Genomic DNA, 24,072 nt, shown 5'->3' with positions numbered 1-24,072 from the left:
GGCAGCTTCCTGGGTCCCTCTGAGTGCCAAAATGCCAGCAGCTTCTGTGCCCCTCTCACCTCAGTGGGAAGGTGTACAAAGTGGGAGCACTATCACTGAAAGGGAGGGTGTTTGAAAATCAGGGCACTACCACCAAGAAGGCCTTGTCCTATATCCCAGCACATAAGTGTTTTGCCTAGTGATGGGGCAACAGGATGAGGCTCCCCCACAGAAATTAAAACATGGGCCAGTTGATAATTGATCTTTTGTCATACTATGTGCCCCCTGCCGCTGAAGCAATATTTATCTTGCCATCTTCAATACTAAGGGACATTGATGTAGGTCTTTGTTAAATGTGACTAGGTTCTCTGCTTCTTTTAGTTGCGTTCTTGCTTGGGGTAACAAAACCTCATGATGGGGGCACAGAGGAGAAGCTGTTCCTAGGTTGCCCAGGGCCCAGGCACTAGTTTATAGTCTGTGACCTAATGTGCATTACGTTGGGCCCATCTGAAAATTGTATTGGCTCAAGTTAACTTACCTAATACACCTTTGGCTATGAACAGCTGCAACAAAGGTGTTGTCAGTTATGTTTATTGAATAATTCAGAGTCTGCAATAGAAAAGCTCTGCTCATTTTATTGATGAATTGTACCCTTTTTCATTATAGACAACTTGGCGTATTTCCTTTCACGTAGTCTTGAAATTGCAAAGAGTGCTTTGTATTACAGGTCATAGCACACAAGCAAATCGAATAAAATCTTGAACAGCGAGAAAGGCAGTATATGTTTACTCTCTTCTTTCCCCCAGCAATGGATTCCCAATTCATCTGCCTTTTCCTGTTAAAGACTGTTTTCTAAATGCTTCTCTCCCATCCACTCACATAATCAAGTTTACTTTTGCTAACATAATGTCTTTTAAAAAAGATATTTCATATTTCTACCACCCCATCCAAAGTCTAAGTGATTGGTAGATAATTGTCTGGTAATTTGCAATGCTAGAGCGAATGAGTGAATTTTATTATTTCGGTCACAGACCAGTTCCAGCCCACATACAATATCAAGGAAGTCATAAAACATGATAGGGATACATTTGAATTTGCAATTAGGTATAACAGGGACAATACAGATATAGCAACAGTTAAAAAATATATAAATTAAAACTTAGTCATTAATCATTATGGTAGCACAGCTTGTTCCCTAAGTTTTATGGCAATCGCACAGAATTTGGCTACCCTTAACGTGATCTCAGCATCCTTGTCCTCTATCAGGGATTTTAGACATTGAAGTTCGGATTCATTTGGAGATTTTTGCATAGCAGGGGTAATACCGGGCATATATCCCTGTAGAAATGGCAGTGTAGCAAGGCATGAGAGACAGTTTCTACCTCCATCAAGCTGCAGGGGCAGACCCGTTCCGCGTATGGTTTACCTTCGAATCTGCCCTGCAATCAGGCAGATGGCAGCACGTTGAATCTAGCGAGGGTAAATGACCATCTATATTTAGGTATTTGTAATTTTGACACATAATCTGCTGGGGTAAATCCTCTCCCATTATCTTTTATTGCTGGGTGTTTATTCATCTCGCTCACGTGGCATTGCAGTTCCACATCCCAAATTCGTTGGCGGATTATTGCTCTCGCTTTCTCATAACCTACAGCTATCAGGGCCTGTGGGGAAAACCCCAAGCCTCTTAGCTTTTCATGCAGTGTAGCTTTCCATTTGGATTGGTAGGAATCCAGTAGGGTTAAAGGTGCCAACCCAACAGGGGAAAAGATAAGTTTTAACCAATAATGGATCTTCAGAATCCATATCCGAGCGCTAGCAGGGAGCAATGCTAGAGCTGTTCCAACACCAGCAGGAAATCTGTGATCCCAGGTTGCAAACAATGTCAGTTCAGAGAGGGAGCATGGGGAGAGGGAGAACGCATGTCCTTCCATTTCCTTTACATACTGCGTGCCATCGAACTAGTGCTTTCTTCTTCTGCAGGACCTGTGGCTGCTGCATGTACCGAGTTTATTTCTGAAGCCTACTTCTTTGTGTTCACATATTGCTGTTTACTTGTATAGCCATTGGTAGACCTTTCATCTCACTGAACACTTCATTGTTGTAGCACTGTGACATTGTCCCATTCACTATGTTCTCTGATTCCCAAGTGTCTAATACAGAAGGAAAAAACTAGCAGGAACTCACTCTCTCTCTCTCTCTCTCTCTCTCTCTCTCTCTCTCTCTCTCTCTCTGTGTGTGTGTGTGTGTGTGTGTAGCAGCTTCTAGCAGAACCAAAACGAATATTCAGATTATGAATATGCTCACAAAGTGGTGTTGGTGCATTCCCCCAGTAAAACATTTGTTTTTCTGCACCCTTGAGATATCTTTCATCCCGCTTCTCTTGGCGCATTCTCTCCTTTAGATCCTCCAATACCCGTAACCAAACAGAATTAATGTTTGAATAAAGCACGGACAAAACTTAGAGTGTTTGGTGCAGGCATACGTCTAAGATTTCAGATGTTTATCAGATCCATCCTTCCTAGTGTACTTCTCTCTGCAGCAATTTGCATTGCATCCATGCTTCGTATTTGTTTTACAGACCACGGAAACAACCTCTGCGCTATCAATATTTAAAGAATACACATAGTGTTTAAAGATTTAAAGTTCTTTTGTCTTGTAAACCGGGATGGAAAGTGGCTGAGAGTGTGTATGACATGATCTCCTTTGGCCTCCTGAAATAGTTTTCGAAGCGTCTCCAGCTATGCAGCAGCACACTCCCTGCCCATTGAGCTGGCAGAGTTTTTAATGGGTCGTGGGCAGGTGGACAGCTGGAAGCTGACTCGACCACTCGGGGCTGTCAGCTATGTACCAGTCAAAAACATGCTTGCTAGCTTGCAGTTTGCATTAAAATAATAAAAAAAATAAAACTCAAGAAGCTGATTTAGAGTATGAAGCAGAAACATCTAAAGTAGGTTGTGAAAACATGAAATGATGGTTCAGTGAGAGAGTACCAACTCTGTGTTATAAAGTTGTCTGAAAATGTTACATGAAGACACCTGCTGGGTGGGAATCCCTTACAGACGACCGCAGTGCCTGGAGGCGAGTCAGGTTGTGTATCCACATCAGTGACCAGAGGAGGAATGACTGCAGGGAGGTGTATAGAGGGACTCGGTGTTACACCTGTAGTAGCAGACCCAGATGCTTTCATCTGCCCCAGCTGCAACAAAACATGTCTCTCCTGTATTGGTCTTCATAGCCATGGCAGGCGCTGTAACTCTCCAATGGTTTGACTTTGCACTTGAAGGCACACTCTTCCAATGTCTCCAGAGACAGATGGATGCCAACCATCAACATGACTCATAAGGACTGGATATCCCTTCTCTGTTGTTTCCTCAAAAAAATGGATGGGGGGGGGGAACATGTGGCTCTTCGGGATGTTGTTGGATTCTAACTCCCATCATTGCTGCTTTTTAATGTATGGGAATCCTGCTCAGTTGCTAAGAGTCAGTGTGGAAGTAATATTTGTTGTTGTTTAGTCGTGTCCGGCTCTTCGTGACCCCATGGACCAGAGCACGCCAGGCACTCCTGTCTTCCACTGCCTCCCACAGTTTGCTCAAACTCATGCTGGTAGCTTCGAGAAAACTGTCCAACCATCTCATCCTCTGTCGTCCCCTTCTCCTTGTGCCCTCCATCTTTCCCAACATCAGGGTCTTTTCCAGGGAGTCTTCTCTTCTCATGAGGTGGCCAAAGTATTGGAGCCTCAGCTTCACGATCTGTCCTTCCAGTGGGCACTCAGGGCTGATTTCCTTAAGAATGGAGAGGTTTGATCTTCTTGCAGTCCATGGGACTCTCAAAAGTCTCCTCTGGCACCATAATTCAAAGCATCAATTCTTCGGTGATCAGCCTTCTTTATGGTCCAGCTCTCACTTCCATACATCACTACTGGGGAAACCATAGCTTTAAGTATACGGACCTTTGTCAGCAAGGTGATGTCTCTGCTTTTTAAGATGTCACATAGAGGAGGGAGAAAGGTTGTTTTCTGCTGCTCCAGAGAAGCGGACACGGAGCAATGGATCCAAACTACAAGAAAGAAGATTCCACCTAAACATTAGGAAGAACTTCCTGACAGTAAGAGCTGTTCGACAGTGGAATTTGCTGCCAAGGAGTGTGGTGGAGTCTCCTACTTTGGAGGTCTTTAAGCAGAGGCTTGACAACCATATGTCAGGAGTGCTCTGATGGTGTTTCCTGCTTGGCAGGGGGTTGGACTCGATGGCCCTTGTGGTCTCTTCCAACTCTATGATTCTATGATTCTATGTTGTCTAGGTTTGTCATTGCTTTTCTCCCAAGAAGCAGGCGTCTTTTAATTTCGTGACTGCTGTCACCATCTGCAGTGATCATGGAGCCCAAGAAAGCAAAATCTCTCACTGCCTCCATTTCTTCCCCTTCTATTTGCCAGGAGGTGATGGGACCAGTGGCCATGATCTTAGTTTTTTTGATGTTGAGCTTCAGACCATATTTTGCGCTCTCCTCTTTCACCCTCATTAAGAGGTTATTTAATTCCTCCTCACTTTCTGCCATCAAAGTTGTGTCATCTTCAATCTTAATTCCGGCTTGAGATTCATCCAGCCCAGCCTTTCGCATGATGAATTCTGCATATAAGTTAAATAAGCAGGGAGACAATATACAGCCTTGTCGTACTCCTTTCCCAATTTTGAACCAAAGTTCTAACTGTAGCTTCTTGTCCCACAAAGAGATTTCTCAGGAAACAAATGAGGTGATCAAGCACTCCCATTTCTTTAACAACCTGCCATAGTTTGCCGTGGAGCTTTCAGGTCCTTGCACATCAGTCCCCACCCATGCACAGTATTTTGAGTTTGCTGGGAAAAAACCTGGGATCTGAAAGTCACTTAGTAAGTACTGTATTCCTCCGCTAGGGTAGTATCAGCTGCTCTTCGTTATGCTACCCCTTCCCTCCGTGTGCAATGATAGGAGAATTTCAAAGGCTCTTGAGTGACTGGATAAAATGAAACTGTGCATTATTGGAAGTGGGTCTAAATCATCTCAAATACAGCTTAAATCTACTATTCACCACAGCAGTTAGGTAGAGTCAGATCCACTGTGCTTATGCAGTGTGTTCATGCAAGGGGAGTTCCTCAACCTTTTTCCTAGCTGCAATGCCCTGTGCCCTTGGAAAGGTTTTGTGGAACCTTGGGAAAGGCTTAGATTGTGTGGTGGAAGGAATCAGGGAATCAGGCAGAGGTAGCTTATGCCAGCTCTCGTGGCAGAAATGTATGGCTGCCCTGTTCCTAGGAATCCATAAATGCTTTTGCCATCTTATATAAATGGGCTAATAAAAAGACAAAGCCGGGAATTGGTGTTTGTAATAATGGTCATAGCGAGACTGTTTTATTGGAAAGTCGGTGGATAAACAAATTATGGGAAATGGCAGCCTTGTCGGAATCAACAAATTATGTTCATCTTCAGGACAGAAGACAAAAAAATCTAATGACTTGGCTCAAAGATGGATAGCCTTTATTTATATTGGAATAATAGGTACCAGATAAATGTCGATAAAACTGTTTCTGTTTATTAAAGACCATTTCACGCATAATGGATACTTCTTTTTTCTTACGCTGCATATAAAGAAACACAGTTTTTTAAAAAAGGCAGTTGTGCAGAAAGTGCAGGATTCCCCATCCTGAACGCAAGTTTTAAATGGTCTTTGAGAGAATCAAACAAAAATTACACAAATCCTCTCCCCAGTGTTGATGCTTTACCAGGCAGTATAACATTCCTCATTGCAGTGTGTGTGTGTGTGTGTGTGTGTGTGTGTGTGTGTCCTGTCATACTAGTGCAAGTCTTCCTTGTATCATGTGCTGGTGCATGCAGACAAATTCCATCAAATCCCAGTCTGATCAGTTACTGATCACTGGGTTCTGTAGTCTTCAGACCTCAAGGGCCCCGTTAGCTGTACCTGTGTGGGCTGTCTGCCAGGGCAGTGTCCAGAAATAAGATGGAGCTCAGCACAATTTATGGGTTTGACCCCTGTGGTGAGTGCCTGAGGGCCCTGCTCTTGCCACTTACCATCTGGCTTGGGGCGGGGCCTGGGGCCTCACAAGGACTGCTCTGCTGCCCAGGAAGTCTCTCCTGCGTGAGTGCCTGAGGGCCCCGCTCTTACCACCTACCATCTGGCTTGGGGCGGGGCCTGGGGCCTCACAAGGACTGCTCTGCTGCCCAGGAAGACTCCCCTGTGGTGAGTGCCTGAGGGCCCCGCTCTTGCCACTTACCATCTGGCTTGGGGCGGGGCCTGGGGCCTCACAAGGACTGCTCTGCTGCCCAGGAAGACTCCCCTGTGGTGAGTGCCTGAGGGCCCTGCTCTTGCCACTTACCATCTGGCTTGGGGCGGGGCCTGGGGCCTCACAAGGACTGCTCTGCTGCCCAGGAAGACTCCCCTGTGGTGAGTGCCTGAGGGCCCTGCTCTTGCCACTTACCATCTGGCTTGGGGCGGGGCCTGGGGCCTCACAAGGACTGCTCTGCTGCCCAGGAAGTCTCTCCTGCGTGAGTGCCTGAGGGCCCCGCTCTTACCACCTACCATCTGGCTTGGGGCGGGGCCTGGGGCCTCACAAGGACTGCTCTGCTGCCCAGGAAGACTCCCCTGTGGTGAGTGCCTGAGGGCCCCGCTCTTGCCACTTACCATCTGGCTTGGGGCGGGGCCTGGGGCCTCACAAGGACTGCTCTGCTGCCCAGGAAGACTCCCCTGTGGTGAGTGCCTGAGGGCCCTGCTCCTTCTTGCCACTTACCACCTGGCCCAGGGAGGGCCTGACAGGCCTCACAAGGACTGCTCCTGCCACTTACTATCTGGCCCAGGGTGGGGCCTCACAAGGATGGTTGTTGCCATTGATGCTGCTACTGCCCAGGAGGACCCGGAGGAGTGCAGAGCTCTTTTTAACATGTTTTGTTTTGTTTTTGTTTTTTAATATTTCCCTTTCCCTTTCGATTCTATATATGGGGGTGGGATGGATGTTTGGGTGGGCTGGGGAATTTGTTAGATTTTGATGAATTTGTAATTTTTGCAGTTTTTGTTTGTATTGTTTTATTGTTTTCTGGGTTGTTTTTGTTTTTTGTTTTTATTGTTTTAAGGTTTTATTGTTCTAGGCTGCGAAAGAATACTATTAATTGCCATCAATGGAGGCCACTATGAGGCCTGGGATTGCTACCGTGGAGGGGCGAGGGAGGTATGGCGGTGGGGGCAGATGTTACAGGCGAAGGGGATCGAGATATGGATACGCTCGTACCCTTTCCAATCTGCGCCCCATCCCGAGGGACGAGGGTAGGGTGAGCAAGGATTACTCACCTCCGTCACTGGTGCTGTGCAATGCCAGGTCTATAGGCAATAAAACCGCCACCCTACGAGATTTCTTTATCTCGCAGGGGGTCGACCTGGCTTGTGTGACGGAGACCTGGGTGCGCGAAGGGGTAACTGTTACCTTACGAGAGATGGCGCCCCCGGGTTTCTCTGTCCTCCACCAGTCGCGGACTGTGGGCCGGGGGGGAGGGGTGGCATTATTAATCCGGGAAGATTGTCCTTTCAGGGCTCTACCATCGCCATCGATCCCCGGCATCGAATGTGTTGGCCTAGTGTGGGGCTCCGAGGAGAGCTTGGCTGTCTGGCTGGTGTACCGGCCACCTAGCGCACCAGCAGCCACCCTGTCAGGCCTATTGGAGGCGGTGGCCGGCTGGGCCTTGGAGTTCCCTAACCTATTGGTATTGGGGGACTTCAACATCCATGCTGATGCCACTCCCTCCTCACAGGCTCTGGACCTGGTGTCTTCCATGGCGACACTAGGGCTCTCCCAGTTTGTTTCGGGCCCCACACATCAAGCAGGCCACACGCTGGATTTGATCTTTGGCGTCGGTATAGATGTGATCATGTCTCCTTCGATTAAGGTGCCATGGTCTGATCACTACGCTCTGAAAGCCAGGATTGACTTTCCACCCCCACCCTGCTTAGGTGGCGAGCCAATTTGGGCTCGCCCGCAGAGGCTGATGGACCCTGAGAGATTCCGCCAAGCCTTGCGGGACCTTGCTCCCCCTGGCGACTCATTGACTGAGCTTGTTGAGGGCTGGAATGCCCAGCTCCTGGCAGCCATCGATGAGATCGCACCTAAGCGCCCTCTGCGACCCCGCAGAAACCGGGCTCCCTGGTTTACCGAGGAGCTCCGGAAAATGAAGCGGGACCTCAGACGGCTAGAGCGAGTATGGCGGGGTGCCCGTGACGGAGCCTCAAGAACATCTTATAGGGCTTTTATGAAAACCTACGAGATGGCGGTGAAGGCTGCTAAGAAGTCATACTTCTCGGCCTCCATTGCATCCGCTAGCTCTCGCCCAGCGCAATTATTTAGTATAATCAGGTCTTTAACGTCCCTTGAGGGACAGCCAAATTTAAATAACAAATTGACACACGGCTGTGAGGCATTTGCGAGCTTTTTTGCGGAGAAGGTCTTGTCGCTCCGCCATGACCTCCCTGCCAATTTGGATACAATAAAGGAACTGGAGGCCCCTCGACTGTCCTCGGGTCCAGTATTGGACCACTTCGACCAGATATCCCCAGCCGATGTGGACAGACTCCTCCGAGCTGGAAAGCCCACCACCTGTCCTCTCGACCCGTGCCCGTCTTGGCTGATTAGAGCGTGTCCAGACGAGGTGCGGGCCCTCCTGGGGGATATCATCAATTTGTCCCTTGGCACGGGGACATTCCCAGGGGAACTGAAGGAGGCAGTGGTGCGCCCGCTCTTAAAGAAAACATCATTAGATCCTTTAGATCTATCCAATTACCGCCCGGTTTCGAATCTTCCGTTCCTGGGTAAGGTGATTGAGAGAGCGGTTGCTGAACAGCTTGGTGGGTTTCTGGATGAAACATCGGCTCTGGATCCATTCCAGTCCGGCTTCCGCGCTGGTCATGGGACCGAGACGGCTCTGGTCGCCCTAACAGATGACCTTCGTAGACAGCTGGATCGAGGCGGGTCGGGGCTGCTGATTCTTCTAGATCTATCAGCAGCTTTCGACATGGTCGATCACGAACTTCTGGACCACCGCCTTGCCGACGTGGGGATCCAGGGCACAGTCCTTCAATGGCTGCGCTCGTTTCTCTCTGGTCGGGGACAGAGGGTGGCGCTTGGGGGGGAATTGTCATCGCGCCACTCCTTGGTGTGTGGAGTACCTCAGGGTGCGATACTCTCCCCGATGCTTTTCAACATCTTTATGCGCCCCCTCGCCCAGCTTGTTCGGAGTTTTGGGCTGGGTTGTCATCAGTATGCCGATGACACCCAACTCTATCTGTTGATGGATGGCCATCCTGACTCGGCCCCAGACACACTGACCAGATGTTTGGAAGCTGTGGCTGGATGGTTACGTGGGAGCCGGTTGAAGCTAAATCCTTCGAAGACAGAGGTCCTGTGGCTGGGACGGGGCGATATGGGATTGGGGGGGCAACTCCCATCTCTTGCGGGGGCGCAATTAGTGCCAGCACCGTCCGTTAAGAGTTTGGGTGTAATCTTCGACACCTCCCTTTCCATGGAGGCGCAGATTGCAGCTATAACAAAGGCGGCATTTTTCCATCTCCGCCAAGCTAAGCAGTTGGCTCCTTACCTCTCTCGCCCTGACCTAGCCACTGTGATCCACGCGACGGTCACCTCCAGACTGGATTATTGTAACTCGCTCTACGTGGGGCTGCCCTTGAGACTGACCCAGAAACTCCAGCGGGTGCAGAATGCTGCAGCGAGACTCCTTACGAGGTCTTCGCTGCGAGATCACATTCACCCGGTGCTATACCAGCTGCACTGGCTCCCGGTGGAGTACAGGATCAGGTTTAAGGTGCTGGTTTTAACCTTTAAAGCCCTATATGGCCTAGGACCCTCGTACCTACGGGACCGCCTCTCCTGGTATGCCCCACAGAGAAACCTACGGTCTTCAAATAAAAACATCTTGAAGGTCCCAGGCCTCAGAGAGGTCAGGCTGGCCTCAACTAGAGCCAGGGCTTTTTCGGCTGTGGCTCCGATCTGGTGGAACGCTCTGTCACAAGAGACCAGGGCCTTGCGGGACTTGACATCTTTCCGCAGGGCCTGCAAGACAGAGCTGTTCCACCAGGCCTTTGGCCAGGGCACAGCCTGACTCCCTCCCTCGGCAATCTTCGCAGAGCTCTGGCCCAATGGTTGCCAGTGGCTTGAATTAATTAATTTTTATAATGAATGATTTTAGAATGTTGTTTATGTTGTACTTTTGTACTGTTTTATTGTTGTTAGCCGCCCTGAGCCCGGCTTCGGCTGGGGAGGGCGGGATATAAATAAAATTTATTATTATTATTATTATTATGGTTTATATCAAGGCTGGGAAACCCACATGCTGCCATTGCGTAGGACAGTGATGGCCAAACTTGGCCCCGCTGTTTTGGGACTACAGTTCCCATCATCCTTCATCACTGGTCTTGTTAGCTAGGGATGATGGGCGTTGTAATCCAAAAACAGCTGGAGGGCCAAGTTTGGCTGTCACTGGCCTAGGACCATGGCCATTCTGTCTGGGGCTGATGGGAGTCCAACATCTGAAGGGCCATAGTCTCCACCCCAGGTTTATAGCCTTAACAAATGCACATGAAGGCTTGAATGTAAAGATTTCAGAAATTCAGTCTTGATCTTCTGAGAAGGATGCTTACAACTACCCAAGGGGCATGTGTGGTGAACAAATTCATGGAGGATATGTTTATTAATGTCAGGATGCTGTTGGTGGCTCCTGACTGGTTGCCCAGGAGAGTTTAAAGACAAGGAAAAGTTTCTTGCCATCCTTTTTTATTTCAGTCTTTACAGAGAGAAGCTGTAGAACAAAGCCTCTTGGATAATGGCATCTGCTTGACAACTGTGATAAACATGATTCTGGATTAGATGTGCCTTTGTGGTGATCCAGCAAAGCTCTTTTTATTAATTGTTGGAAGTACAACAGCAGGGATCATTCTGTGCATGACCTAAGGGTTAATTTTGTTAGTGTTACAGTCAACTAGCCAAGAGGGAGATGGGTAGATATGTTGCTTAGCAACAAGGGATCTTTTCCCTGTATGTTTGGTTGAACATCTCCTTGCTTGTGTACAAGGCCTGAGACGAAACCTCTCTGTTCCTTTCTCTTCGAATTATACTCCTTTTTTGGCTCAGTTTGCTTAGTAAAGTGTTACCGGAACTTTTCTCTCTGGACTCCCATCTGTGTTATTTAAGTGACTTTCCTAACATTTATCTCATTTTAAATATTTATATCCTGCCTTTCTATGAATCACACAGTTCTAACTAAGCAGTAAAGCGGCAAAAATAAAATAAAAAATTCCACATCTTTGTGCAAAAAAACCAAATACACCACACAGACCTTTAAATATTTATGTACATTATTATGTACATTATTATTATTAGAATTTTCTACTTAGAAGCAAAAGATCAATTCTCAGCGTAATGTTTTTAAAATAAAAACACACTGTGAGAAGAGGGTGTCCTCTGTTTTGAATGAAATGGAAATGCACATATATATATATTTTAAAAAAGATATATCACAGACAGACACACATTGCTCTCTTGTAAGTAAATCTCAGGTGACATCCAATGAACCTTGTTCGAACCCTGGTTTCCCCTGCTGTCCATCTGTCACGGCCAGGCCAGACTGCATGGCTACCTCTGGCATAATGCTGCAGAGGACATGGAGGTTCTTGACAGCAGCACGCAGTGGCAGGAAGGGATTGTCAGAATGAGTAGTACAGCTGGCAGGTACCTGATGCAAAAGCTGGATTCACATGCTGCTTTGATTCCCTGCCAAATGAAAGCAGCCTGTTTAGTAAGTCTCCAGGGGGCTACGCTGCCAGAGGGATGGTCTGAGAAATGTAGGGCTTATTTTCAAACGTGAAAGTTATTTTACAGCTCTCATGCGTGCGACATGCGAGGAAGGTTGGTTCGTGGTCTTTGCAAATATCTGGCACATTTGTAGCGTGGGCCATGCTTAGCTTTGTATGTTTCCTGCACACTGATTTGCACAAACATACTGCTGTGAGATTAATCCAGGCATAGGAAATAAATAAATAAATAAATAAATAGATTGATTGATTATTTATACCCCGCTCATCTGGAGGAATTAAAGAACCTTTTATTGAGGGTGAAAGAGGAGAGCGCAAAATATGGTCTGAAGCTCAACATCAAAAAACATCAAAAAAATGGTTTGTCCAAACTGCGGGAGGCAGTGGAAGACAGATGTGCCTGGTGTGCTCTGGTCCATGGGGTCACGAAGAGTCAGACACGACTAAACGACTAAACAACAACAACATCTGGCTGGGCTTCCCCAGCCACTCTGGGCTTTCAACAAAATATTAAAATACAGTAATTTCATCAAACATTAAAAGCTTCCCTAAACAGGGCTGTCTTCAGATGTCTTCTAAAAGTCTGGCAGTTGTTTTTCTCTTTGACATCGTTCCACAGGGCGGGTGCCACTACCGAGAAGGCCCTCTGCCTGGTTCCCTGTAACTTGGCTTCTCGCAGTGAGGGAACCGCCAGAAGACCATCGGCGCTGGACCTCAGTTTCCGGGTAGAATGGTGGGGGTGGAGACGCTCCTTTAGATATACATTGCCAAGCAAACTCTGGCCCTCCAGATGTTTTGAGACTACAATTCCCATCATCCCTGACCACTGGCCCTGTTAGCTAGGGATGGTGGGAATTATAGTCCCAAAACATCTAGAGGGCCAGAGTTTGCCTATGCCTGAATTAATTAATATAAAGAAGCGGAAAGCTGTTTGCCTGGATCAGGTGTGCGGAGTCCTCAGGCACTGTGGCTAAATTTGGCTGTCTGGAGTCTTGTACCCAACCCTAGGGCTTTTTCTCAGGCCACACCCATTGCTAGGCCACACCCCTTCTCTGAAAGCCACACCCTCTCACCAGCTTTGCTCCACAAACAACCTTCTCACATGCTTTTTACCATGCTGGAATTTGCCCTTAGATGATGATTGGTTGATCCTTTGATTATGAGGGACCATCAATATCTTTTAAAAGGTGTGTTTTTTGGAGAGGACGGCAAGATGCTTTGGCCACACTAGCTCATAAGATCATAAGAAGATCGTGCTGGATTAGGCCAGTGGCCCATCTAGTCTAACAGCCTCATCCTGCAGTGACCAAACAGATGTCTATGGTAGTATTTTGAGTGCCAAGAAGATCTACATTGAAGATCAGGTTTGCATTAGTGTGTTACTGTTTTAATATAAGAGAGAGAAGTTAGGGTGCATCTGGGGGAGAAATAAGGAAACACCATTTAAAATGGGATGCGAATTCGACAAAACAAAAGAAAAAGGTATTATGTATATGTGAAATTTCTGGACATTTAATACAATATATCTGGAAAAGAAAGAAAATCAGAATTGCAGTGCCCATTTGAAACAGCCTGGTGACAAAATAGTGAGCTTCCTCCCTCACATTCAAGGTATGGTAAATCATTTTTGTGCTTTCCTAAATATTTCACCCACTTTTTAAAAATAAAATAAAAATCCTTTAGTATTACTTGCTTCGATAGGATGTGAAAACCGCAATGTAAACCATTTGGATAGCTGTTCTTCATAGGAGGGATATTTTTCTTCTCTTCAGAGAGAGGTTCTATTTCTCTGAAGCTTGTAATGTAACTTTTAAACATGTTTTCTTTAGCTCTGCAGAGCTTTTAATACACAGTCAATTTCCAGCGATTTCCAAAGTGTACAGATAATCAATGACTCTTGTATGCAGTGGTAGGCTGCATTCATTCATCTTCACCGGTAGTTCATTTATCACAAGGAGTTTGTGTATTGTGAAAAATCCTGATTGAAATCCTGTCTCAGTTGAAATTCAGGATGGAAAGTGTTTGCTTGACGATTGGAATGTTTTTTATGGTCCACAAAGGGAAATGTTGATAAATAAGAATGCCTGGCGTGTGTGTTTCTGTCTTTCAATTGACAATGTGCTAAGACTTCTGATGATTTCTTTATACTGTCATTCTCAAGATTAGTTGCCTGCCTTACTTCCAAGTAAATGTTTCAACTTGCTAAACTTGCTGTAAGATTCTATTGCAAATGGGCTTGGGAGCTCTATGCAGAAAGGTGATATAATTATTTTACTGGTAAGTAATAAAAGGAAAACTAGTTTATTTTGCGATCCTGTACAAGCTCAAAATGTGCATTACAAAAGTGAAAAGTGACCATAAGAATTCTTCAAATATTACGGTGTTCAGTAATGGGGTTGCTCTCCAAAGTTTGCATCGGATTAAGAAATAATCCCAATTATTTTCAGGTAGGGAGGCAGAGAATATATGAGGAACTGTGGTAACTTAGCTGAACCAATAATCAGGATCAGGAAAATGGCAGACACTTCAAATCCCTTGCTTCTATGCACCATCTCAGTGGTTTCTCTCATCCTTTCCCTGGCAAGTGGGTGGGGGGGGCAGGAGTACCAGCAGGAGTACCAATGGTACCCTCCATTGTACCTTCCTTTTGGGTTTATTCTCTCCCAGAATCCTATGCCTAGCAACTAATCTGCAAAGTTTGGTAATTGTGAATGTGAGTGTGCACTTGTGTGTTCTGAGCATATATTAAGAACTTGGCCAATGACTAAATGAAAATCTGTGAAGGGAGAAAGTACTATAGCTGTGGGCTTTGACAAGAATTCATATTTCTTGAATGTAGCTGCAAAATGGCTCACATCCAGATTTGTACATAATATTTTACTTTCCAAAATATCTTTCATCTGTTGTCTTCTAATAAGCTATTCTGATTTATCCCATGTCCTATTTGGTGATGAAGCAGGGACTTATTGACTATATGATGCAATGCATTTATTTATTTTTTAGTTGTCCTGATATTTCAGTAGCTTTGGAGTGAAGCAGGTAAGGTCAGAGGCAAAGCCTGGTCAGGTCTCTTTAAGCCAGGGGTCTGCAACCTTTAAGACAAAAAGAGACACTTGGACCCATTTCCGAAGAAAAAACAACTGGGAGCCGCAAAACCATTGCGACATTTAAAACAAATATAACACTGCATATATTGTTTCTTACCTTAATGTCCGATCTGACAGCGGGCGGGAAGGTAACGTCGGGACGGTGCGTGACTAACGCACACACCGCCCCCATGCGACGTCACAGCCAGTACAGCGCCTGCTACAGTGGGGAGCGTTGGGGCGCACAATGCGCCTCCTCCCCTCGCTAGTATCCGCCCCGGAGCCGCGGCAAAGGTGTAAAAGAGCCACATGTGGCTCCGTAGCCGCAGGTTGCAGACCCCTGCTTTAAGCGGAGGTGAAAGAAATCAGGACCCTGGACAGCTTCCAGTGAGCCTCCCCTACCTCTGCTATGGAGAGATGTTCTCTCAGTGGAGAGTTGAGGCCACCTGAAGTCTTATGAGGACCGGTTAGGATTATATTGTACTTGGTCCTGCGTCTTGGAAGACGTTCTGTCTTAAAAGGCCCTTGTCTGATTCTGCAAGTGTTTGCTTCTATTGTGAAAAGGGCATGTGGCTGTTATTGGAGCGTGCCCTATTCTGTGGAAGGTACAGAGGGACCCTCTGCCCCAAGCAGCACTGCTTGTTTTTCTCCTCACCTGTATCCTAGGGAGGGCTGGGGTTGAGGAATCACAACAGCTCAGTTCTTGGGTGACATCGTTCTGGCACTAGCACAATGTTAGTCTCCATCCTGTTCATTCTCTCACTTAATTGGCTCAAAGAGAAGACACCCTATGATGTTTTGCCGTGGATGGTATCGCTTTTCAGTTCAGCACTGCACCTGGAATGGGATTTTCATTTGCATAAACTCTTGTTTGTCTGATTCAGAGAGCAGGCAAATCTGGGATCGCCACCCTGTCACTTGCAAGCCACCCAGCACCAAGGTAGTGGAACTAACCACAGGATTGGATGTTGTAGAAATACTGTCTAAAAAAATTCATATGTTAAGGGCATACCCTTTCATTGATTTAATTTCCCAACATTGAATGAACATGGAAAGCCCTGGCACAACTTCTTATAAACTGAAAGGTTTTCTTGTTTATTGAATTGTAATTTAAAATGTTTAAAGTACCTATTATCATTTATATTTATCAATAGCTTTACTCGCAAAAGCGTCTCAAAGTGATTTGCAGCACAGTATAAACAATAGAGCTGGCTACATCCAACCAACCAATAAACGCATAAAAAGCGGCATTCACCATGCAGAAATAGTTGCTAACTTCTTGTTTGAGAAGGTAGGGCTGAGAAATGGAATCCTGCCAGAGGCTGGATCCGGATTATCCCACCCTCTGGAGGGCCACTTTCACAGCTTTGGTGACAAGAAAAATGTCGAAAAGTGGAAAAGTTATTGATTCTAGTAGCTGGAAAGAATTTGGAGACACTCTCCTGGGTCTTCCTTTTGAATTTCACTTTCCATAGAAGTCCTGCGGTGTCAGGTTGGTGTGGTTTAGCACAAGCCACATTATGACCCAATTGAGGAGACCTGGTCACCTAATTAGGGCCACAGGTTCCCCATAGCTCATTTTAAGGTTTCATAGGTTTAATATTTTGCAAGATGTTTTCATTGAATCATAGAATTGTAGAGTTGGAAGGGACCCCAAGTGTCATCTAGTTCAATCTACTGCAATGCAAGAATAATTTAAATATATTCCCGTGGTGTTTTAATGACATTGAAGATGTGCATGGTACTTTTACATCTGTGACATTAATCGTAATGGCCAGTGTCAACCTTCAGCCTGGTGCCGTCCAGACGTTTTTGGACTACAGTTGTACCTCAGGTTAAGAACTTAATTCGTTCCGGAGGTCCGTTCTTAACCTGAAACTGTTCTCAACCTGAGGTACCACTTTAGCTAATGGGGCCTCCTGCTGCCGCCACGCGATTTCTGTTCTCATCCTGAAGCAAAGTTCTTAACCCGAGGTACTATTTCTGGGTTAGCGGAGTCTGCAACCTGAAGCGTCTGTAACCTGAAGCATCTGTAACCCGAGGTACCACTGTATAGCTCTCAACTGCCCCAGCCAACACTGTCAGTGGGAGCTGTAGTTCAAAACATCTGGAGCGCCACCAGGTTGGGAAAAGCTGGTCTCTGTGTTTTAGAAAGCTTTTTCCAGGACTCATGAATGTTTCTAAATGAACAGTCATTGGGCAGCAGTCATGATCTTAAAAAGGTTACAAAACAAGACAAATACAGGCATGGAAAGTCGCCTGCAGAAACCCAAGCAAGCAGAATGCCAAAACTGACCCGTATGATTGTAGTGAAAGGATAAAAAGCTGATTATGTGTTCCCTTCATTCCCTCCCATTTTATTGCAAACCCATCATGTTCATTTAGTGTTGCAGTTTTTGTAGAGAGGGAGACGAGATTTTCAAAACGGACCTTTCTTTTTTGCTTCCTTTGTCCCCCCCAGCGCACAAGACCTTGAGTGACTTGAGGTTAAGCGATGCGTTCTTTTCTGCCTCTGCCTCAAATGCATCTTGCTCCTCCAGCCCCATTTGTTAGTTGCCCCCAGAGGTCCTCGTTCCTGCTGCTCCTTAGTTGCAGAGGCAAACAAAGAGCCTGTCACAAACCCCAGCTAACTGTGCAGCGAACTTGGCTGAGAGCCTCAAGGTCACCTCTGACAGCTCTAAGCATCTGTGCAACTCCATTCCCCTACTGCCGCGCGGAGCCTGGCGTTCGCTCAAAGCAGTTGTACGTGGAGGGGGGACGTTGGCAGGCTCCCATGCACGGGCCCATGCACAAAGCCAAGCTGCGCTTCTTTACCCAGAGTGGGGCGGAAAGGAAATAACTTAGTTTGCGAGAGCTTCAGCAAATGTCAATTTCAGCCTGTATTCGGCAAATACTGTGCATGCTGAGCCATCATCTAAAGGGCAAAAAATAGAAAAGAAAGGAAAATCATAGTAAAAATGTGCATTGCTTTTTTTGGGGGGGGGGGGTCTTACACATTTTATTCTTGCCTTTAAGATGGCAGCCGGGAGTTTCTGAACCTAAATAAGCGGGGTTGTGACTCTCACCAGGTTTGCAAATTGCTGTTGGAGGGTTTGAGGGGCCTTCCCCAACCCATCAACAAGGGCTCTCTGTTGACTAGACAGCAACTGCCTATTACAGTGGTACCTCGGGTTAAGTACTTAATTCGTTCCGGAGGTCCGTTCTTTACCTGAAACTGTTCTTAAGCTGAAGCACCACTTTAGCTAATGGGGCCTCCTGTTGCTGCCGTGCCACCAGAGCATGATTTCTGTTCTCATCCTGAAGCAAAGTACTTAACCTAAGGTATTATTTCTGGGTTAGCAGAGTCTGTAACCTGAAGCGTATGTAACCTGAAGCCTATGTAACCCGAGGTACCACTGACTGTCATTTAAGCCACATGCCTCCTTCCTTTGGTCAAAGGCTTCCTCTTCCATTGGGAGGTGGGCTGCCTGCCTCTGGGGAAATGCCTGAACTCATTTTCTCCTGAGTGTTGATTCCCAGCTTTGCATCTAAAAGCCCTCAAGGCTGAAGGAGAGCTTGTCTGTGAGGAACTGCATTCAGGAAGCCCTACGAGCGCCTTGCAAGCGCATGTCAACTTCATAGACGAGGATGTATCTTTCCAGCCTCAGTCTTGGGAATCAGTATGTAGCCTGTTCTGAGATGCGTTGGGCCTCTGAAGCTGTCTTTGAAATAAAAAACCCAAAGCCAGGGTCAGTTTCCCTTCACTTTCTTCCTTAGCTTCATGCTTCAACATTGGACTGGGGCTGGTCTGAACTGCGCTGTGGAGGCAGCAGAGGCATCTTGTAAGAATAGCAGGATATGGAAAAGGTCCAGACCTCTTCCGGTTGGTAGGAGTGCATCTCAGAATGGTTCTGAGCCTTGGAAGCTCATTAGGATTTTTGGGCAGCCCAAGGCAAGCCAAAGTCTGTATATCTCTGGGTCATTTTGAAGTTAGCATCACAGTCTGTCTTTGTCAGGTTCTGCAACCAAGAGCCAATTGAGACATCTCATTTGGGACTTTTTAGCTTAGAGAAAAGTTGTGGGTGACATGTTAGAAGTTTATAATGTTGGATAGAGAAAAGTTATGGTTTTTTTACACTCTCTCATAGTGCTAGTACTCTTGTACCTCCAGTGAAGCTGAATGTTGGAAGATTCAGGACAAAGGAAAAAAAGTACAGTGGTACCTCGGGTTACGGACGCTTCAGGTTACTGACACTTCAGGTTACAGACTCCACTAACCCAGAAATAGTACCTCGGGTTAAGAACTTTACCTCAGGATGAGAACAGAAATTGCGTGGTGGCAGCGGGAGGCCCCATTAGCTAAAGTGGTACCTCAAGTTAAGAACAGTTTCAGGTTAAGAACGGACCTCCAGAACGAATTAAGTTCTTAACCTGAGGTACCACTGTACTTTGTCACACAGCACATAATTTAACCATGGAACCTGCACCTACAGGAGACGGCCACAAACTCTGATGGCTTTAAAAGAGGGTTAGGGATATTCATGGAGCAGAAGGCTAGGATTAGCTACTAGCCATGATTAGCTACTAGCCAGCTGGAGGCAGCAAATCTTCTTGGGTACCATTTGCTGGAAACCTCATGTGTTGTGGTTCAGTGTTTCTTGATTTAATGAACCATAGTTCCATTTATGTCCAAGCTAGGGAGACTACACCTACTAAGACCAGAATGAGCCAAGATCATGAACCATGGTTTGGAGTTGGCTTAAGATCCTGGCATGCTCTGAACCTGGTAATCAGAAGTTTCCTGACTGGGGCATTAGAAACGATGGTCAATTAGCCTGGGGAATTAATAATAATAATAATAATTTGTATACCGCTCTATACGCACAGGTCTCAGGGCAGTTCACAGGATAAAACCACAATATAAAACCACAAAATACATAATCAAAATTAAAAACAAGAGCAACCTAATTACCCCTCCTGCCCCGGGATATTTTTAAAGGGCATTGAATGTCAGTCAACCAATGGCCTGACTAAAGAGGAACATTTTTGGAAATGTTGAATTGTAGTGCGCTAAGAACACAAAAGGCAGGTTCGAGGCTTGTTCATCGCATGCTTGAATAAGCTGAGCTGCGTACATTCCAACTGGGCCATAAAGTGCTCCCTCCATGGAAGATTCACTCTGTGTAGCATTCCCAGGCATTTGAGAGCCTGTAGAGCGCTCTCTCTCTCTCTCTCTCTCTCTCTCTCTTTCTCTCATACAGCGTTCCTTGCACATAACAAAGCTTTTCGTTCCAGCTCCAGCCCTCCTGTGTAGATTGAATAAATAAATAAATCTCCAAATATACTCTTTAAACGCCAGTTTATTGCAAGGGAAGTCAACACGTTCTTACTGTTTTGTGTTATTCACTTTTTTGTGGCGCTGCCTATTTATTGCATCCTACAAAACTTGCATGTTTTGATGGTCGTGGTCCATGATGTACAGTCGTAAAGTAGAGGCAGCAGCAGATGGGCGGCTGCTTTTGATATAAGGCTTTAATATTGCATGCAAGCCATAGACGTATATAGCTGTGGGATAATTACTTTTTTCCCCTGTAATGCAAAGCTGTCGAGAAAGAACCCGCTTCTCCACTCTCTGTGTGTGTGTGTGTGTGTGTGTGTGTGTGGAGATAGATAGATAGATAGATAGATAGATAGATAGATAGATAGATATAAACACATTGCAGTATTAATCTAATAAATAATTCCTATGTGTCTGTTTTGTCTCAGCTGGTGGACCAATAGTGGTTTTTTGCTTGATGAACAGCTGTTTGATTCTAGCAGGTTAGCTGCCAGAGGGGCACAGTTCATCTCTCCATAAGGAGGATGTCTTCCACAGGACATAGAATGTAATTACAGCACGGCTGGGTAGTACTCCAGTTGCTTAGGTTGACTTCTCATTGCTATTTACAGCAAGTTTTTCCTCCCTCTCTCATAATACTAGAACTCAGGGGCAGCCCATGAAGCTGACTGCTGAAAGATGCGGGACAGACCAAGGGAAATACTTTTACATGGTTATATGACACCCTTATGACGCCCCCTCCCATGGGAGGCAACGATGGTCACCAGCTTGTATGGGTTTAAAAGAGGAATGGACAAATGGATGGAGGACTGGTTATGGTTGGAGGCAACACGCCTCTGAATACCAGTTACAGTGGTACCTCGGGTTACATACGCTTCAGGTTACATACACTTCAGGTTACAGACTCAGCTAACCCAGAAATAGTGCTTCAGGTTAAGAACTTTGCTTCAGGATGAGAACAGAAATCGTGCTCCGGCGGCACGGCAGCAGCAGGAGGCCCCATTAGCTAAAGTGGTGCTTCAGGTTAAGAACAGTTTCAGGTTAAGAACGGACCTCTGGAATGAATTAAGTACTTAACCCGAGGTACCGCTGTACTGGGCATCACAAATTTAGAGAGCTCTGTTGTACTTGGGTCCTTCTTGTAGGCTTCCCATAGGCCTCTGTGAAGACAGGATGATTAATTCAATGGGCCTCTGGCCTGATCCACTAGGGCTGTTCTTATGCCCTTACTGTGACTTCTAACATGATTGTCAGTAACTCATTATGGGGCCAATCCTTTTCAGGGTCGCCCCCGTATGCCAGATAACGCAAGCATGTGGAAGAGTACAAGGGAAGAACTGGCATACTCAGCGTTGGGGGCGAAAGGGCGGGTTAGCCTTGCATGTTGAGTTAGCAAGGTTTCAGGATGGATAAGCAAGTGAGAATTTGTAGCAGGCGTGTCCAGGACCTCTAAGTTGCTCAGACAGCTAGCAACTTAGACAGTATCATAAAGTGCAGGGTGTAGTGGTTCAGAGCAGTGGACTCGTAATCTGGTGAACCGGGTTCGCTTCCCCGCTCCTCCACCTGCAGCTGCTGGGTGACCTTGGGCCAGTCACACTTCTCTGAAGTCTCTCAGCCTCACTCACCTCACAGAGTGTTTGTTGTGGGGGAGGAAGGGAAAGGAGAATGTTAGCCGCTTTGAGACTCCTTAGGGTAGTGATAAAGCGGGATATCAAAGCCAAAGTCGTCGTCCTCCTCCTCCTCCTCCTCCTCCTCCTCCTCCTCCTCCTCCTCTTCTTCTTCTTCCAAATATTGTCAGTACTACAGCTCTCACTTTTGGTGACCAGTGGCCGTGCTGGTTGGCGCTGACGGAAACGGGAGTTGATCAACATCTAGAGAGCCACAGGATCCCCATTCCTTACATAGTATATGTTGAACACTGGGCTGCGTAGCTTGAAGTTTGGTTTTCCAGGTGGAGCAGGCAGTGGTTGGATGGAGTTTAGAGTTTGTGTAGTTCACAATTTTGGCCTCCGGGGCATAGAATTGTAGAGTTGGAAGAGAAGCCAAGGGTCACCCTGTCCAACCCTCTGCAATGCAGGAATCTTGCCCACAGCTATCCCTGGATGGGTTCGAACCACCAACCTTCTAGTTAACAGACAGACATACTGATCCCTTGCGCCACAGAGCCCTTCATAGAATTGGAAGGGACCATGTGGGTCATTGAGTCTAACCCCCTGCAGTGCAGGAATCTTTTGCTTAGCATGGGGCTTGAACCCACAGCCTTGAGATTAAGAGTCTCATGCTCTGCTGACTGAGCTATCCCAGCATGATAATGTGTTGTGGTTATATGGCCTGACTGATGCCTGAGTGGCAAAGGGGATGAGGCCCAGGGACCATGGTTCAAGATCTATGACACCTTTTAATCTTGACATTTTGGTTTGAACTAGTGTCAAATGTAGCCATGCTCACAAATATTTAAATAGCATAATTTTTATTTTTTTAAAGTAAGTATGCACAGGATCATCGGGCTTGAAGAAGCGGCTTAAGCTGATCAGGTTCTAATTTTAGGTCAACTTGAAAGTGATTATAGCAGCAAAATCTGAAATAGTTGTGGCACTAGAAGAATCCATGCTGTTACAAGATTGTAGTAGTAGGCTAGATCTTAAGCGTTCATTGTGTTCGGCACTGAGGGCCAACTTGCCCTGTTTCTTAGATTTGCAGATCTTCAGCTGTATAGGAAATAGAAATTTAATAGCCAATTCATCCCTCTTCAGTTCCATGCAAAGGTTTCTCTGTCTCCCCCCATCTTCTTTTTCTCTCTCTGCACAATTCAGCCACAATTGGAAGGAGTTAGGGGCATAGCCGAGGAGAGAACTAGCCAGATTTGGAGCACATAACAAATTCATGGCTGATGAAGGATTGCAGCACAGGGCTCCCTAACCAGTACTCCGCTAGATATCCATCAGTGGATATGGATGAAATATCTGCTAGATCACAGTGGCTCTCATTTTTTTTAATATAGATTTTATTTAGAACCTGTTTGGCCCTGATGCCTTTTTTTAAAAAAAATGTACGTTTCTTGTTCATTTGGGGATGCTTGGAAAGTCTGAAACTCAGGTGAGAACTGCACTAAAATTAAGACTGAAAATCTCACAGTTACACAAGAATAAACCCCAATACTGTGACTGGGACTTGTCTGGATGGAAGCGTGAACAACCTAATCTAATAACCTGATAACGATGTTTTGTGCTTTGGGAGCTTGGGAGAGGGAAACCATCAAGATGCAATTTATTTCACAGAAGCTAGAGCACACCTGGATAAAATTAAGAAGTACTGTACCATACACTGGTGCCTTCTTCTAAGGATGCGGAATATTTTGCTCATAAACATGCATACAGTGTACTCTATGCAAAAATCTTAAAGAGTTATTTCCTAGCCTTGTTTATTGCGGGTTGCAGGTGACCACAACTATGCTGCTTAATAGCTCTGTTGACTGCTGCATGAACTGCTCATAATGAACATTGTGATCTCCTCCCCATCTCATTTCTGTAGGCTGTTCAGTTGGCCCCTAGACGATGGCTAAACCTGCAGGAATACCAGAGTAAGAAACTGATGGCTGATCACGGGGTCACAGTTCAGAGATTCTTCGTGGCTGACACTGCAAATGATGCTCTTGAGGCTGCTAAGAGACTAAGTAAGTTGACTAGTAATGAAGTGAAACCTGCAGAAGCTGTAAACCAGCCTGGAAAATTATGTTGTGCTGCAAATATATCATTGCATACATGTTGCATACGGTCTTTGAAGCGAAGACATGTTTTTATTCTAGGGATCGGAAATATATAAAGATAACG

The 24,072-nt window shown here is 46.0% G+C and overlaps 1 protein-coding gene across 1 annotated transcript in view; it reads left to right on the top strand.

The window, feature by feature from the left end:
• The window catches only part of SUCLG2 (succinate-CoA ligase GDP-forming subunit beta), a 225,687-nt gene that overhangs the window by 37,145 nt on the left and 164,470 nt on the right, over nt 1-24,072 (top strand). The window contains exon 2 of the mRNA XM_081184275.1: nt 23,774-23,915. Coding sequence (XP_081040401.1) covers nt 23,774-23,915 — 142 coding nt within the window. The remainder of the gene's footprint in view (nt 1-23,773; nt 23,916-24,072) is intronic.

This window comes from Podarcis bocagei, assembly GCF_964188305.1.
Source record: "Podarcis bocagei genome assembly, chromosome: 2".
Lineage (NCBI taxonomy): Eukaryota > Metazoa > Chordata > Lepidosauria > Squamata > Lacertidae > Podarcis > Podarcis bocagei.
Note: the sequence above shows the minus strand (reverse complement) of the source record. Positions and strands in the feature narration are given on the sequence as shown.